We start from the raw sequence: 16,969 nt of genomic DNA on the forward strand, positions 1-16,969 counted from the left end.
GGCACGGCATTTCTAATGCAATCCTATAAGAAGGCAGCACTCACAGCAGTGAGACACCAAGTTAGGCTGTTTGTCACTACTAGGACAGGCCATGCAATATGGCACATGTCCTGACTTTCTACATACATGGTACCCTGCCCACAGGGCTAGCGACGGCGTACATTTGGGGAGACTTACATGTAGTAAAAGGGGAGTTCTGGGCCTGGCATGTATGTTTAGATGCCAGGTCCCTGTGGCAGAAAACTGCGCACACAGGCCCTGCGCTAGCAGGCCTGAGACAGTTTGAAAGTCTACTTCAGTGGGTGGCGCAAGCAGCGTTGCAGGCCCACTAGTAGTATTTAATTTACAGGCCCTGGGTATAGAGATACCACTGTACAAGGGACTTAAAGGTAAATTAAATATGCCAATTAGGTATAAGCCAATCATACCAACTTTAGATGGGAGAGCACCTGCACTTTAGCACTGGTCAGCAGTGATAAAGTGCTCAGAGTTCTAGAGCCAACAGCGAGAGGTCAGAAAAACCAGGAGGAAGGAGGCAAAAAGACTGGGGATGACCCTGCGTAAGGCAAAAAGTCCAACAAACAGGAAATAATTAACTGAAGCAAACTGAAGATAACCTGCAGTCTCATATATATCTAGGGGAATATAAAACTCCAAGAAAACAAACACGTGGAAGCACAATTCCCGCAAAGACACAAGAACATGTTAGTTCACCAAGCCATCAGCTATCCCAACTACTCTGAACTGCGTATCACAAGCATGGACACCATCACTCACCCAAAGGTGCACCACTCATACCTGCATGAGAAGGCAAAGGCTCAAGAGCAGAACCCTTATGAGCCACCCATAGGGACAGCATTAAACGAACAAAAAAACTTTAAGGGGGAAGAGCACACAGAACAAACCTAGGAGCATGGCCTGTCAAGAGGAAATGAAGGAGAGAAGACAAGTAAAAATGTGTAATATACCTGTACAAACAATTTTACGCATCAAAACTTTGACACAGGTGCCACAATCCACCCTAATGCACATGCTTTCTGCTGCACACATAAAGGCCCCCAGTCACCATGAAAGAAGAAACTCACAGAGATCAACTGGGGAATCAATTGCCCCCCTCTGGGCACAGATAAGGAGGCCAAGGGGGCAATTACAAACATAACTGTATTAAAATACCAGTTGGAGACGAAAGGCAAGAACAAGCAAGTCTTGGCTAACAGGAAGAGTCGGTTCATAGGCTCTTACACAATCCTCACCGTTCAGCAAGCTTTTGACACTCCAAACAAGTCCACACAAAACCTCATGCCTTACTCATTCTCTATCGAAGACCTATCCAGTGTTATCACACAGGTCCTCTGGACCAACAGAATTACATTGGGTATAGGCCATTCCCCTATGCTATTAAATTATTATTGTATGATTAAGGTGACTACCTGTTCGGTTTCAGGGCCCACAACTCTCTATTCGACCACTGGGTGCCACGTCTTTGTTTGAAGAGGATGGTTATGCTCAGACCGTGCATATTCAGTATTTATAATATTAAAGTGTTGGCCACCACCCACTCCCTTTAAGAATCCAGACTATTTCAGTGATCATGCACATCTCAATCTTTCTGTTTTTTTCCTAAAAAAGTCAAGATTATCCTCACATTGCAGGCTAGCAATTTCTTTATGTACATTTCATGGTTTTTGCTGTTTTTCAGAGGAGGCCAACATTTCAGTAGTTGATCTGCCTTAAATGATTTAAGCACTAACAGTGCAATACCTAAATTCAAAAGCAAGTTTGTATTTCATCAGCAGCAAACCACCAAGGTCTTGAAGAACATAGACATTTAGCTAGGTCCTTTTTGATGTGCCTGTAATGGGATCGGCTTAAACACGCTGGTGATATAGTCACCTTCATTAGCTTTAGCAGTATCTCACACAGACAAATGGAATGGAGTAGAAGGAAGACAATTCTATGAGACAAACTTTGGGACTGCTGGGTGCTCCCTCCACGTTGGGAGGACTTGAAAAATGTTTTATCATCATCATCACATATTAAGTAAGAAAACCTTTTCAACGGACCATAGATATGGAAGATACCCTGAGTAACTTGCAGAATGCAGATGGTTCAAGGAATCAAAAGACTCTGATGCACACAATGTTTCAATTGCGCAATCACACACCCATTTGCACATCGCAGCATCACAGAAAGACTCAAGGTCACTATAATGGTCCCCGATGGAGGCATCAAAAGGGGTAATTTACAGCCTGCACATACCAATCTCGGGTACAGCTAGCATATGTGAATGAGAGGACGAAAACATCACCTCCTTAAGAAGAAGCACATGAAAAATTGGGAGACATGTACAAAACTATCAAACACAAGGGATTCTGACTACCTATGTTAATCTAGAACCACTACCTTGAAGTAAATCAGGGACAGTATTTGCTTACAGGACGATGAACCCTCACCCCTCTAATGTGGTATGTTTTGTTTTTCTAGCACTTGTCATCCACATGGTTCTGTTTACATTTTGTTGGGAATGTGGTTTAATGAGGTAAAAATGTGTGAGTAGAAACAATGGAGGCAGTGGTTGAAATAGTGTAGAGCGTGGCTATCCTCTATCATCAATTTATCTTTACCCCCTAGTTCTCAAGTCTAAAACATTTCTCAGTTGTTCTGTTGTTGTTGAACTTCACAGTATCCGTTTTAGCAGAGCAGAAGTTCTGATTGTTATCTCCTTAACGGTGTATGGAAACAGTCCTGATGAAAGTGCCTTATGCTCTATGAGTGTCGAAACATGTTGCCTAAAAAGACAGTCGGTTGAGAAATAGACCCACTTGTTTTTATCCCCATCACACCACATACCTCCCAAACGTTAGACACAATCATCTGGGTGGCAGAAGCTTGCTAGAGATTATTACATGGTGAAGATTTAGGTCTGAGAAATTAACCTGCTCTGGGAGACACCTTTATCCAAATTGCATCCTTTTTTACATCAGGCAGAACATATGGCCATTGGATGCCTAAAAATAATTTAAAAGAAGGAAACTATGCTATCTAATCAACTAGATTTTTTTTCCCTAGCTTTCCCTGTTAGCCACAATGTTCTGTGAGTGCGCTCTATTATCTGTAACTACGTCTTGTCATAAAGCACCGTGGGGACAAAACTAATTAACTTCAGTGTCTATGCAATCTGGCAAAAGCCATAGTCACTGGGGGCCAAATTGTAATGTGGCCAGCAGTAACCTTTAAATAAGAAAGGCCTTTGGCTCTATAACGTGTTTGGAAATATTTCCGGGGAATACATTATACATTTAGTATTAGTTCAAACAAAAATCTGAGCCTGTGCCTACAACAAATGTATCTTCCACAGCTGAAACATTGTGTGCCTACAATGGCTTTGTCAATTTTAAAATATGTAACACATTTAGGACCAGATGTACGAACCCGAGTTTTGCGACTGGTAATTTGCGACTCGTTTGCGAGTCACAAATTGCGAGCCGCAAAACCTTATGTACAACAGTGTACTTCACACTGTTTGCGATTCGCAGTGGGGTCGCAAATGACCTACCTCATGAATACTCATGAGGTAGGTCGCAGTTTGCGACCCCATTTCGAATGTCTGCCCTCTCAGGGATGGTGACCTGCTGGAGACAGCAGACCACCATGTCTGTGACTGCTTATAAATAAAGCATTTTTTTTTTTTTTTTTAACGCAGCCCGTTTTCCTTAAAGGTTAACTAGATGCATTAAAAAAAAAAAAAGTTTTCTTTTCATTTTTTCAGAGCCTACGGACCACTGCCTGCTCTGAATTTTTTTTTTTGCTGCCATTCACAGAGGGGAAGAGGTCCCAGGGGGACCCCTTCATGTTTGTGAATGGGTTAGCACCAGTTTGAAAGTGGTGCTAAATGCGATTGTTTTGTGACCGCATTCACGGTCACAAAACAATGCTACATCGTGCTGTGACTCGCAATTAGGAAGGGAATGCCCTTCCTGATTGCGACTTGCAAACCTATTTTGCTATTCAGTAAAAAGATTACTGAATCGCAAAATAGGGTTGGAACATACCAAAATGTTTTTTCGCGAATAGGGCCGTATGCGACAGGTAAAATGGTACGTACATGTGCCCCTTAGAAACTTTCTCTTTGTAAATGATGGCAGCAAAATGTCTGCTATCTTTTCTTTTCCAAAACAAATGAATTAAAAATTACCGTTTTGTTATCTGAGAGATGTTCCTAGGATGTGTCTTACTTGCTTTAGGAAGAGAGTTAACTGCTTTAAAAATAGACTCTGTCACATGACAAACACAATCGTCACAGAGAACGTCTTACTGTGGTCGGCCCAATTAATTTGGTAACTTAATTATTGGCCAAATCAGAATTATAAGTAGTTTGAAAATAAGGGTCTCTCGATGATTCAATCCCAGTCATTTCAGAAGCAAAAAGCTGCTGTGATGTCCCAGTGGGAAACAGCACAAAAATAAGTATCTGGGGAATTTGGTACGGAAACACTGACTTCACTGCAGTTCCCCATTTCTCTGGGAACAACCAAAGTCAAGAGTGAAATACCATGATATTCCCACTTTCCAGAATTACCAGCCCCCACTGTTTTGTAATCTACATGAGTCTGAAGTATCTTTTTTTATGGTGATAAACAACAAGGACCCAGATTTAGGGGCAAATTTATGTGTGTGGTGGCACAGGGCAGCGCAACAAGTCACCTTGCTGCGATTTCCTGCATCACTGGGAAAGTCCAATATGGCTCATTCCTGTCCTTTCCTCCTGTGCTGGCTCCCGTTTGGCAGCCTAGCTACACTCCCCACCCCGCACCATCGTACAAGGGTGCCTGTGTTGCATACAGGATTGTTTTTGTTCAGGAAGGGACATCTTCCTGCACAAAATCAATCTTGAGAGCCATTTTCCTCTTTCTATGTGTGCTGCAGAATGGAGCACACATAGAAAGAGAAAACTAGGAAAAATAAAGATATTTCTCCTCCTTTTGCCTCTCCTGGGTAGGCGTAAGATTTTCACAAATTCCCAGGTTTAGAAGTCCTTGTATATTTGGGAAGGCATCAAAATCCATGGCAGTTACCTGGGAACACCCACTGCAATGCCCATGGAACACCTACCCAGAGCACAGTAAGACAATGCAACAATTTGCCATGCGTTGACTTGTGGTTTGGGCCACGCATGTACCACGTTTCCAGGTGCAAGCAATGCGCAGCCCAGTCATAAATATGCCCCTTTGTTTGAAGCTCTTGGCAAATAAAATCCATTAGAATTGAAGATTCTTGTGACTGAGGTCACCCCTCACATTGTGATCTTGCTTAGTTACCTAATGTGCTCCTTTTTAAGCTATTGTACACTGCCACTAGTTCTATAGAGCTGATGCAAGGGGCCTTTCTGGTAGAAACACTCTTACTGGTCCCAGACATCACCTATGTTACCACAAAATATGCTATGGAGCCCAATGTGTTTCAGCATTGTTGCCCAATCATTTGCCATTTGTTGTGGTCAAATGTAAGCAGATAAAGCTACCGTTGAGATTTAAGGATTGGATGAAGATCGTTAATAGTTTTTATCATAATTCTGATTTCACCTTATCGTGTCAGACAGATTCTGAAATCAAGTATTAGTAAGCACTGTCAACTAACATATTGAGATTATACTTCTCAGCGAGAACACATGTATAACAATTTTTTTTTCTTGCTCTTTAGAGACCATTTTGTTATCTGCCCTGCAATAAACATGGTCAGACACTGGGCTGAGACTAACAGGGGTAATACGTTCATGTACTATGTGCCCGAGAGTGCTCTTCAAAGCAGGTAAGATGCCCTTTAACTGGAAATTGGTTCTCATCATGAGTGTCATATATTAGCAACTTGTTTTACCCATGGTGCTGTAGCTTTTGGCATCAATATTTTGCGTAGTGGCCAATTCAAGTTGCTTTTCTGTCCTAATCAATAAGTTGTACTAATGCTACATTTGAATGTCACACACACATCTGTGCACGCTAATGTTATTGTGAAGATTTAATCATATATCATTGAACCTGAATGAGTCAGCACGTGCCCTAGGCACACAAGATCCGAAGCTAGTTATCCCCACCTTCTAATGTTGTTCTTGACCTGGAGGAGGGAGGAAATATGGAGTTGTATAGTAATTGGGTTAATGAGCCCCCTACTTCCCCTCCTCCATCACATCTCCCCCATATAGGAGCATGTATGATCAACCATGCTCTAGGGGCTGTGCCTGCCCTTAGGGGTACAGTGGGCGGCAGGTTGGTTAATAGGGGCAGTGACCGGCTATGTAGTATCTTGAACAGCGTGTTTGAAGAGGCTCAAGTAGAGACTCTACCAAAGAGGATGAGGAGCTCCCAGATGATAAACCGAACAAATGGGGTTATACCAAACCTACCACCAGAAGCTATCCCCAAAGTGGTGGTGCTGGGAAATGTTCCCCCACTCAAGGCTGTCACTGCGGAACGTTACATCCAGCTGAAGAATATGGTCATGCACTGGATAGAATCCAACTGTTCTTTAGGAGCTAGTGTTAGCTATTGGATTATTATGGCCCAGCGAGCAAACTGGTTAGGCAAGGCCAGAAAATCACTGGAGGGAGATTGTGTTATTATACATTTTAAGAGCCCTTTTATGGCAGAGAGAATTCTTGCCACCCTGAGATCCCTGGGTGGTAATGGAATCTCACCTTCATCGACCATCAGGGTCCTTCCATTAGGTTTCTTCTGTAGACTTGTGCCCACGACTCAGGTCCTACCCTTAAATCAGTGGCAGCTACCTATGTGCCCATTCCTGGAAGGGGGCGGGTGGCCTCCAGCAGCGAGGGAAATTGTTTGTTCTAAGAGATATGTCCCCTGACCTCCCTTGACGATTGTGATTGACTGGGTAGCTGTGATTGTTTAGGGGTGGGGTGATGGCCTTAAAAGCAGAATGTAAGGAGGTTCTTACTGATTGAAGTGGAAATAATGATAATCTTATTTGCTGGAATGTTGACAGGCAAGTGATAACCCATAGAACCATATTATAATCTAGCTCTTTGGCTGGCTCAGTGGTTAGGCCTGGGCCCCCAAATCCATATGGTAGTATGGATGGTAGTACGGTAGAAATCAGTTCATGGAATATTGCAGGTGTACAAAAATAAGCTGGACAACATGGATTGAGTTATCCTGATTAGGCTATCACAACTCATCTGTCAACAGGAAACCTGGCAGACATGGGAACCCCATCTAGATGGGTATAAGACCTACTGCGCCCCAGCTATCTTTTCGATATTTGGACAGGGTAAGGGAGGGACTAGCATTATTAACATCCACTACTTTCCCATTAGAGGTAAAACAAAATCCCTACTTAGCTCACCTTACTATCAGATATTCCACCTTCAGACTATAGAGAGAACATATTATATCCTGATTAACTTTTATAATAACATCTTCGACAATACGAGGCATAAAGTTATTGTTGACCTGATGAGATAATTGGAATCTTTTAGGTCCCATGGTACAGACAACTGTATTTATAATTGGGCCGGGGACTTTAACATTACTACCTTTGATAAGTTAAATAGGAAGATCTGTGGTTACATGGGGTGATCAAAACATTTTCTACATAACTCATATGGTGAGGCCCTCAATTAACTCATTTTAAAAAATAGCTTAGATCTCATGGGCTATCCCGGATATAGTGAAGGAACAAAAATTGCCACCTTCCAGGGAAGCGGTAAAGGCTTGATTATCATTCACATTTTGCTTTCTCATTTTGTAATGGAGCTGGTGGAGTCCTTTAAGGTCAATCCAAGTTATCTCATTGACCATCACTCCCTGTCATTGATAATCGACACCAAGACACAGTGGGTTAATGGGCCACAACTTGCCAAACACATAGAAACCCAGGGCAATAATGGTATTACTCTCAAGGGGACAAATATAAACGGACTGCCTTCTGTATTTGTACTGACCCTAATTCTTCCCCTCATCAAATTATAGCAGCTTTTAATAAATTATTAATAACAATTGTGGGTAATCTAAGATTAGTTGGGAAGAGATGTACTGATAGAAGACCTTTAGGTGGTGTGACCATGAATGCTCACAAGCAAATTGGAACTTAAAGAAGGCTTTCAGTTACCCTTAAAAAAAAGAGAGATGATTACAGCTTGTAGACTTTGTTATAAGCAGGCACCAAGAAAAAGAAGAGTTGAGCTGCAGAAGAATGAATGCGTAAATTTACAACAGGCAGCGGATACATTGGATGCCACTCTCTTTTAGAGAACAATCAATCAGCCATTTCTAAAGGATTCATCAGCCCCAAGGGTAAAGGCGCTTGTAGTGCAGGCTGATTGGGTAAGCCATTATGGCGGAATTTATAACCCAGACATTCATGCCTTGGTCACCACTCCCAGAGTGGTCTGTTACGTGGAACCATCCTTTCTAGACCCATTTACTTTGGAAGAGGTTATTACTGCCGTAGACAAGTTCGCTTCTGCGAAGGCACCGGGTCCAGATGGAGTTCCAATTGATACATTTAAATCGGACATCAACTTGTGGGCCCCTATTTTAACACAGGTGTGCAATGCAGCAGCTAGAGCACAGAGAGCATTATAGTTCCGATTTTTGAAAAAGGGGACGGGATGCAAAGTGCTATCGTCCCATAACACTGTTAGATTCGTCAGCTAAATTAATGGGCAGGATTCTATTAGAGAGGCTGGAATCCTGGGTGACAGAAAATCAGATTCTAACAGACTCTCTAATGGGTTTAGAAGGGACATGTGGACTACGGAACACTGCGTAAACCTCCATTTATTAATAACCAAATACATCCTGGCCAAGGAGGGTCACATGCATCTATGCTTTGTCGACCTGAGCAGTGCCTGTGATTCAGTTAACCACACTAAGTTTTGGCAGTCATTGACCAAAATGGGAGCCTCTATTGAGATTGTATCTTTCTTATCACAACTATATGCACAGCTAACTACTCGGGTATGCTATGGACTAAGGGAGAGGTCATAGCATGCTTTAAGGTAACACAAGAGATTCATCAAGGCTGCGTTCTTGCACCACTGTTGTTTTTATTATATATTAGTGAGGTGGACGAATCCCTACAAAACATGAAGAGGGATGCCCCCAGAATTGGCCAGCACCCTACCTCGGTGCCCACGTACGCAGACGATGCCCTATTGATTTCCAAAACTACTAACGGCCTTCAACTGTTAATCAACGGCTTTGTCTCGCACATGGAGGATTAGGACATGAAAATTAATTTAAAGAAAACATTTAGGGCTTCATTATGACTTTGGACTGCCAAAGCCACTGGGAGGATGCTGCCGTCATGGTGGTGACATCCCCCCGAGCTTATTACAATGTTGCCACCATTGCAATACGTGTTCCCGCCGGGTAGACCGGTGGGAACAGTGCTAGGATATCCTACCACTCCAGCACCCTCAGAATGTGCACTGTCTGAAATCAGGCAATGCGTATTCCGTGGGTGCTGGGCATGGTGACCCCTGCACTGCCCATGTCCCCCTGTGGCCCCCAGCACTGGCTTTCCACCAACCTTTTCATGGTAGGGTCATCGCCATAAAAAGGCTGGTTACAACCCTGACTGTCGTCACCACATCGGGAACCATGTAAATACCATGTAAATTTAGTATTTACATTCAAGCATGTAATTTGCTGGTCGGACCACCTAGAGTGCAGCAGTCCTAGGACCGCCAGCCTCGTAATGAGGCCATTACTATATTATGTGGGTATAGATGGCCTAAAAAGGGAATTCATCATCTTAAGGGAGATGTACTGGCCGAAACAGAACGTTTTTCATATTTAGGGGTTCAGTTTACTAGTAATGCCAATGGGGGACACATTTGAAAGTGGCAAAACAGAAGTTTATAGGATCCTCTGAAGCCCTTTTTACATTTGCAGCTAAAATTGGGACTAAGCAAATTAGAGAGCTTTTGACTTTATACAAGAGTAAATGCATTCCTAGTGCCACGTTTGGGGCCTCATTGTGGAGTACGATAAGATGTTCCCTTTTCCAGTCACAGGAGAATCTCTTTCTATGTAAATTACTGGCAGTGCCAGCTTCCACTTCTCCCTTTTTATTTGTAAGGAACTGGCTGTCTCTTATTTAGAGGACATATTACAAATAAGTCCCATCATACTGTGGTATAGCACCTGGAGTAAAGCCAGTACTAAATTTACCAGAGAAATAATAGAAGATTGCTTAACACTGGAGCAATTTCCATGGCTGCCTTGTGTAGATAGCCTTTTAAAGGAATTGGATGGGAACATGAGTACTGAGGATCATGCAGGTGTGTTGCAAGACAATAAGGAAGACTTAAAATAATTCTCATGGGGAAAAAGATGGCAGAAAGGGAAGATGGCACACCTCAAATCTACAGTGGCAATGTATCTGTCAGGCCCTGTGCAATTGATTGTACACAGTTATCGTACCTTACTACCAAATATTCACACAGATTCTGTCTTACAAGGCTGTGAATTGGCACGTTGCAGTTTATGGTTGCCTTTCCCAAAATGGGTTTTTGTTCACAAAAGTTACCCGATTGGCCATGTTATGGCAAGTCAACCCAGTCCACAGTGCACTTTGTTTTTTTTTGTAATTTTTATAGGGATTTAAGAAAGCAAATATTGCAACTAATGTTTTTACAGGAAAAACTTATTTATTATAAGGATGCTTTGAAATGTATTCATAATCTTGTTAATGTGGCTGTATGTCATAGAGTATCTGTTTATATTTGGAAAGCTATACACAGAAGACAACAGCTTTCACATTTAGATGTTTTAACTTACGAAACAGAGGAATGAGGTTTTTAATTGTGAATGCTTTGTGATTAATATGTTTGTTTTTATTGTTTTGAACTTGTGGATGACTTTGGCGACTTAGTTGCATGATTTTATCTGTGCATCTCTTTTATGTATATTTTATATCTGAATAAAGATATTTGATGATGTATACAGCATTGAGACATGTAAGGAGGTAAGCAATTGTCCCTGAATAGAAATAATTGGTAGCAATGATTGATGACTTTTTCCTGCAGCTGTAATAGTTTCTATCTGTCCAGACACGTGTGGTGGCTCAAATCTCATTTGTATCACTCACTGTTTTTTGGCACATATTCACCTTAAGTCTGGCCACTCTGAGGAAGTATTGTTTGTTTGGCGTTATTTCGTTAGTCGAAGGTTGCTTGAGGAGTTCAGTTTTAATAAATTGTTCTGTTCTCGCAGTGTCATGGCTATTTAGATTCTCTGCCTCCACCGTTCTAATTAATGGCCTCTATATATGATCGATCAATCAATCAATCAATCAAAGCATTTGTAAAGCGCACTACTCACCCGTGAGGATCTCAAAGTGCTGATGGGGGGAAGGGAGGCTGCTACTTATCGAACAGCCAAGCTTGAGGTGTCTCCTGAAGGTAAGTAGGTCCTGTGTCTGTCGCAGGTCGGTGGGAAGAGTGTTCCACGTCTTGGCGGTGAGGTGGGAGAACGATCTTCCACCAGCGGTTGTTTAACACCTTGCACTTTAACACCTTGCACTTCTGTTGGCAGATGATTAATAATGTGTTGTCTAAGCCTAGGTCCCTGATTAATGTGTCATGGGTATCAACCTCTCTAGTAGTCTAAAGCTTTGTTCTAGAGTGCCTTGCTGAAGTGTTGGGGACTTTACATTTGGTCCTGAAGGTTCCTCAGAGCCATGGAGCGAGTTTAACGTGGTGATGTTTTCAAATCGACAGACTCCATGTAAGCTCTTCATTCAGTCCATGTTGAAATTTGTCAACGAGAAGGCTGTGTTAGAGGCTGTGTTAAACATTCTGCAGTCATGCAAATGAGCCATGACCAAGGATCCAGCTAACTCCTTTCTGTGTACTGCAGTAGAGATTCGTTTTTTTTAGAGCTTTGAGAGTTGACAGTTGCTTTTGTTGGACTCTGTTTTGGTTAAAAGAATGGGACACGGTTGAAGATTACACACATTTCTGACTTTCAGTGTTGTGGCAGGACCTGTTCCTAAGGATGGAGACCATTTGAAGGGAGTTGTTTATTCACCCTCTCTGCTGATCAGCACCAGAATTGTTTGTTTTTCCAGCAAGATACAAGAAACTCTTCCACATTTAATAACAGATTTAGTCCAAGCGGTTTGTGGTGCTGTTGTAGCTCTCTCACTTGAGTCACAACAACAACACAAACTGTCTGGGATATTTTTCTCTGATCCAAACCTAATTAATGTTTGCATACCTCTATACAGGCTCTTCCAACTTTGCACACCAGTCAGTTGCCTTCTGCCAAGCGTTCAAAGCCAGGGCAGAGGCTGAGGTCCAGTTCCAGGCAATGTCTCACTTAGCAAGCAGAGTTCTCAGACCCACAAGATATCTGTCAGATCTCTTCCCACCCAAATCCCTTAACAGGCCCAGGAACGTGATGCAAGGTGAACAATCCACTGGTCTCCCCAACACATTAGACAAAACTCCCAGTATCAGGGACCAGTAACAATGCACAACAGGGCACAGCCAGATTATATGGTAGAAGTCAGCCATCTCCGCCTTGTAGCAATGACAAGCGGACAACAGGAGTCGACCCACTTTCCAAAGCTGCAGCGGGGTCAAGTACAAAGTGTGTAGAAACTTCAATTTGATTAAGCGAAGCTTGGAGGATATAGCCAGTTCCCTAGGGGTATGAGCACCTTTCTTCACTCCTCATCTTCTAGACTACCTACCCAGCCTGCACATGAGGAGGAGAGCAACCCCTAAGAGCTGACAACCAGCAACTGATATATAGTGGAAACACCACCCTGACCCAAGGGGCCCATGAGTAACTTAGCCTCCATGGGGCTGAATTCGGGAACCCCCCCCTAGGGAAGTATGATGAGACAACAGGGCGTGCCAGAGCTGTAAGAATTTGAAAAATTGGGAGTGGTGTAGCTGGAAGTGGGCCTGCAGATTTATAAAGGACTGCATGTGTGACCTTTGCCATACATCATCCAGGCAGGAAATACCGATAAGGTCCCACTTCCCAAACCCCACCAGGCTGGCCACTTGGCACAGCCATGTTCCCCGCCAAAGGGGAGTATAGAAAATAACCTTCCCCTCCCAGCAGGTCCAATTCACAGCCGGCTTCCATGTCTCAAACACCACTCTCGTTAGGTCAAGGGAGAGAGCGATGGATCGGTGAACCATACAAGCTGTCCACAATTGTCTCCCACAACATAAGCAACAGCTCCACTTGGTAGGACAGGTTGTCTCAGTCACCATATACCCAATCATTCAGAACTACAAGTTGAGATGCCCAGTAATAAAGTTGTAAGTTCCTGGCCGCCAGGCCACCATCAAAGGTTGATTGCACACACTTGCCGAAGGCAATACATGGCACCCCATGGAGCCACAAGAAGGAATGCATTGCCGCCTGTATGATGGTGAACCAGCTCTTGGAGATAGGAAGGAGTAAATTCAGCAAAACATAAAACAATCGTGTCAAAACCTTCATTTTAAACAGGGTGCTTCTCCCCATAATACTGAGTGGCAGTTGTGACCACCTCTCCAGATCCTTCTTCATTTGGGTGATTAGTAGCATCAGGTTCAAAGACCAACCAAGAGTGGGGAGGAGTGAAATGTGAATGACAAAGTTAAGGAAGTTTAACCCATGGAGGGGTATGTGGGCCTGCCAGCTGTGATCTAGCACGTCATCTCTTAGGGGGATCAGAAGGGACTTAGAGTGATAAACAGGCAAGTCAGAGGCCTGACCATATATCTCTACCATGTGAAGTAATCAGGGGCACACTGCCACTGAGTCAGATAGAAAAAACAGAATATCATCCGCATACAGAACAATGCTGTCCTTCTCCCTGCCCTCATCCATTGGAACCACAGGATCTGACCATTGCAACAAACCCATGTTGCGAGGGGCGCGATTGCAAGAACCAAAAGAAGAGGGGAATAGGGTACCCCTGCCTTTAACACTGCCTGCAGCTGCTGGATTGGAAAACCCAGCAAAAGGAATCCATTCACCCGTATCCAAGCTGTGGGCCCAGCATACAAGGTACGAATGTAAGAAATAAAACCAGGCCCAAAGCCAAGGTGACCAAGTGTGTCCCGCAAAAAATCTCAGTTGAGGGAGTCAAACACCCTGTCAAAATCTATTAGGAGAAAAGCAGTAGGCCCCGGAACACCACAGCTGCTGGCACCCTGTGAATACATCGTCACATTCCGCGGCATGGCATGAACCCATATTGATGATGCTGGACTAACCTGTGGATAAGCAGCATATATATTTTATATAGCAAGGGTGACCTATCACTATCAAGGACAGTTCTTCAGCCCTTTCAGCAGATGAGAGCTGTCCTCTGGCAGATTTAAAAGGATGAGTGGTTAGTTAACTGTGATTGTGATGAATTATTGAAGCCAATGAAAGAGGATACTAGACATCCCTATCCACTCTTTTAGACTGTTAGAAATGGGGTCTTTGGTTGGCAGTCAGGTTACCCCCTGTCCAAGCAAGGACCCTCACTCTAGTCAGGGTAAGTCACACACAATCCAAATTATCCTGTGCCCACCCTCCGGTAGCATGGCACTGAGCAGTCAGGCTTAACTTAGAAGGCAATGTATAAAGTATTGTGCAATAAATCATACACTAACACCATATAGCACCACAAAAATATACCACACAGTGTTTAGAAAAATATATAATATTTATCTGGATAAATGCAGGTCAAAGCTATTAAATGCAATAAGTAAATATTGAAATATCACTGAAAAGTGATATAAGTGTCTTAAGTCTTTTAAAAGCAAACAAAGTCTCTTTCAAGCACAAAGTACCTGGTTTGCGTGAAAAATCTCCGCAAAGAATCGCAAAGGAGGAGATGCGTGGAAACAAAGGAGTGTGCGATTTCTTGGGCCGCACACTGCGATGCATCATTTAGTTTTCACGAAGGGACGGCTGGACGTTGATTTCCGGCGCTCGGTCGTGGATCCTCTTCGGGTTGCGGGGTTTTCAGACGCCCCAGGGACGATGCGTGGATTTCCTGCTCTGGCAGGACGAAGTCAATCCAGTGGGCGCTGCGTCAAATTTTATACCGCACGGCAGATGCTGCGTCGATTCCTCTCTGGACGTCGGGCTGCGTCGTTCCGGCTCAGCTGTGCGTCGATCCAGTGGGCCGCACGTCGAATTTCCGGTCGCTACGCTGGCGCTGCGTCGATCTTCTCGTTGCGAAGTCAGGTGTCGTTTTTCTGTTTCGGCGTGCGGTGGAGGCTGTGCGTCGTTTCTGGCAGGCTGTGTGTCGAATTTCACCACACAAGGAGTCCTTCTTGTTAGCCTATGAAGGGAGCAGGGCTCACAGCAGTGTAAAAACGAAATGAGTTTTACACTACAAGGACATGTAAACTACATAGGAACATGTCCAGCCTTTTGCCTACACAGCACCCTGCCCTATGGGTTACCTAGGGCATACCTTAGGGGTGTCTCATATGTAGAAATAGGGGAGTTTTAGGCTTGGCAAGTACTTTTAAATGCCAAGTCGAATTGGCAGTGAAACGGCACACACAGGCCTACTTAAGTGGGTGGCACAATCAATGCTGCAGGCGCACTAGTAGCATTAAATCTACAGGCCCTGGGCACATATAGTGCACTCTACTAGGGACTTATAAGTAAATTAAATAGCCCAATTGGGTGTGATCCAATATTACCATTTTAAAGGGAAAGAGCATATGCACTTTAGCACTGGTTAGCAGTGGTAAAGTGTGCAGAGTCTTAAAACCAGCAGAAACAGTATCTAAAAAGTGGAGTGAGGCAGGCAGGCAAAAAGTTATGGGTGACCACCCTAAGGCTGTCAGGTCTAACATAGACATATTAGGAAAATGTTTTTGTCTACCACATCATTGGGTGATAAAGTTTGAACATGAACCCTTCATTTTCAGTGTTTTTTATATTTATGTTCCAGACTGTCTCATTGGTCAAAAACAGGATGGTTGTCATGTAGTAGAGTTCATTGCCTGCATTATGTGATTATGTATTGGTAATTCTAAAGCACAAACCTAGAGTTGCGACAGTGGAAATGTAAAACGTTTATTATTCCTTCTCGGTAGAAGGGAACATGCCTCAGAAGAGTTAACTTTCAGTACTCACATGCAAACATTTATGTTACATGACAAAGCTACAATGGCGACCGCGCAGGCTCTCAGACAAAACCTCATATTTGATGCATCACAAATTGCACATTGCTTCGCTCTTGGCTTAAAACCGTGTCTGAAATATGGGGATATTTTCATCCGATATCCAGCGCTGTCACCATTTTAACATTGTATAATGAATGTTATTATATGTCTCACTTTCCCTGCATATGTGGGACCAACAACAGGGTCAAAAAACAAATTCGAAGAAAACATTACACGGATTAAGCTCATATTAAGGCTACAAATGCACAACTCTAAAGTAAGAGGGCCTGAAAATAGAAAAGGAAGGATGTGGAAAACCACAACTGGCCATGGTGAAACTGAAGGATACTATCGCAAACGTGTTAAAGTGACAAAATATTTTAGTCACTTAAAGTTAAAGTAAGATGTCCGTACTCTTTGAAAAAAGAGAAACTGTGAGAAAAAAATATATTTTATGGCTGGTTCACTATTTAAATACCACGTATATGAATATTGACCTGTTTAAGCGAGTAGCCAAAATGAGCTTGCGATGAAATCCCCAAACTTTTTTATAAAACATAATACATGGTTTTTAATGTTAACTTTTTCGTTTGATACCGGTTTCGACTGTTTTGTTTTATTTGAGACATTAGAATTTAATGTGTTTCTCTATTTTTCGTGGTTTAACTTTTCCTCAGTGTCTCGGTGGACAGGCCATGTTCTGCCAGTGAAGTGGTCTTCTGCTGAGCCTACGCTAGGACTTCAGAGAGACCCCGCTGAATAGTGTCCCATCCACAGTAAGGACAGGCAGGCACTACCTATGAACACCTAGCACAGAAA

The 16,969-nt window shown here is 43.1% G+C and overlaps 1 protein-coding gene across 1 annotated transcript in view; it reads left to right on the top strand.

The window, feature by feature from the left end:
* The window catches only part of TG (thyroglobulin), a 673,226-nt gene that overhangs the window by 589,225 nt on the left and 67,032 nt on the right, over positions 1 to 16,969 (top strand). Inside the window, exon 45 of the mRNA XM_069220782.1 lies at positions 5,701 to 5,808. Coding sequence (XP_069076883.1) covers positions 5,701 to 5,808 — 108 coding nt within the window. The remainder of the gene's footprint in view (positions 1 to 5,700; positions 5,809 to 16,969) is intronic.

This window comes from Pleurodeles waltl, chromosome 2_2, assembly GCF_031143425.1.
Source record: "Pleurodeles waltl isolate 20211129_DDA chromosome 2_2, aPleWal1.hap1.20221129, whole genome shotgun sequence".
NCBI classification, from domain to species: Eukaryota; Metazoa; Chordata; class Amphibia; order Caudata; family Salamandridae; genus Pleurodeles; species Pleurodeles waltl.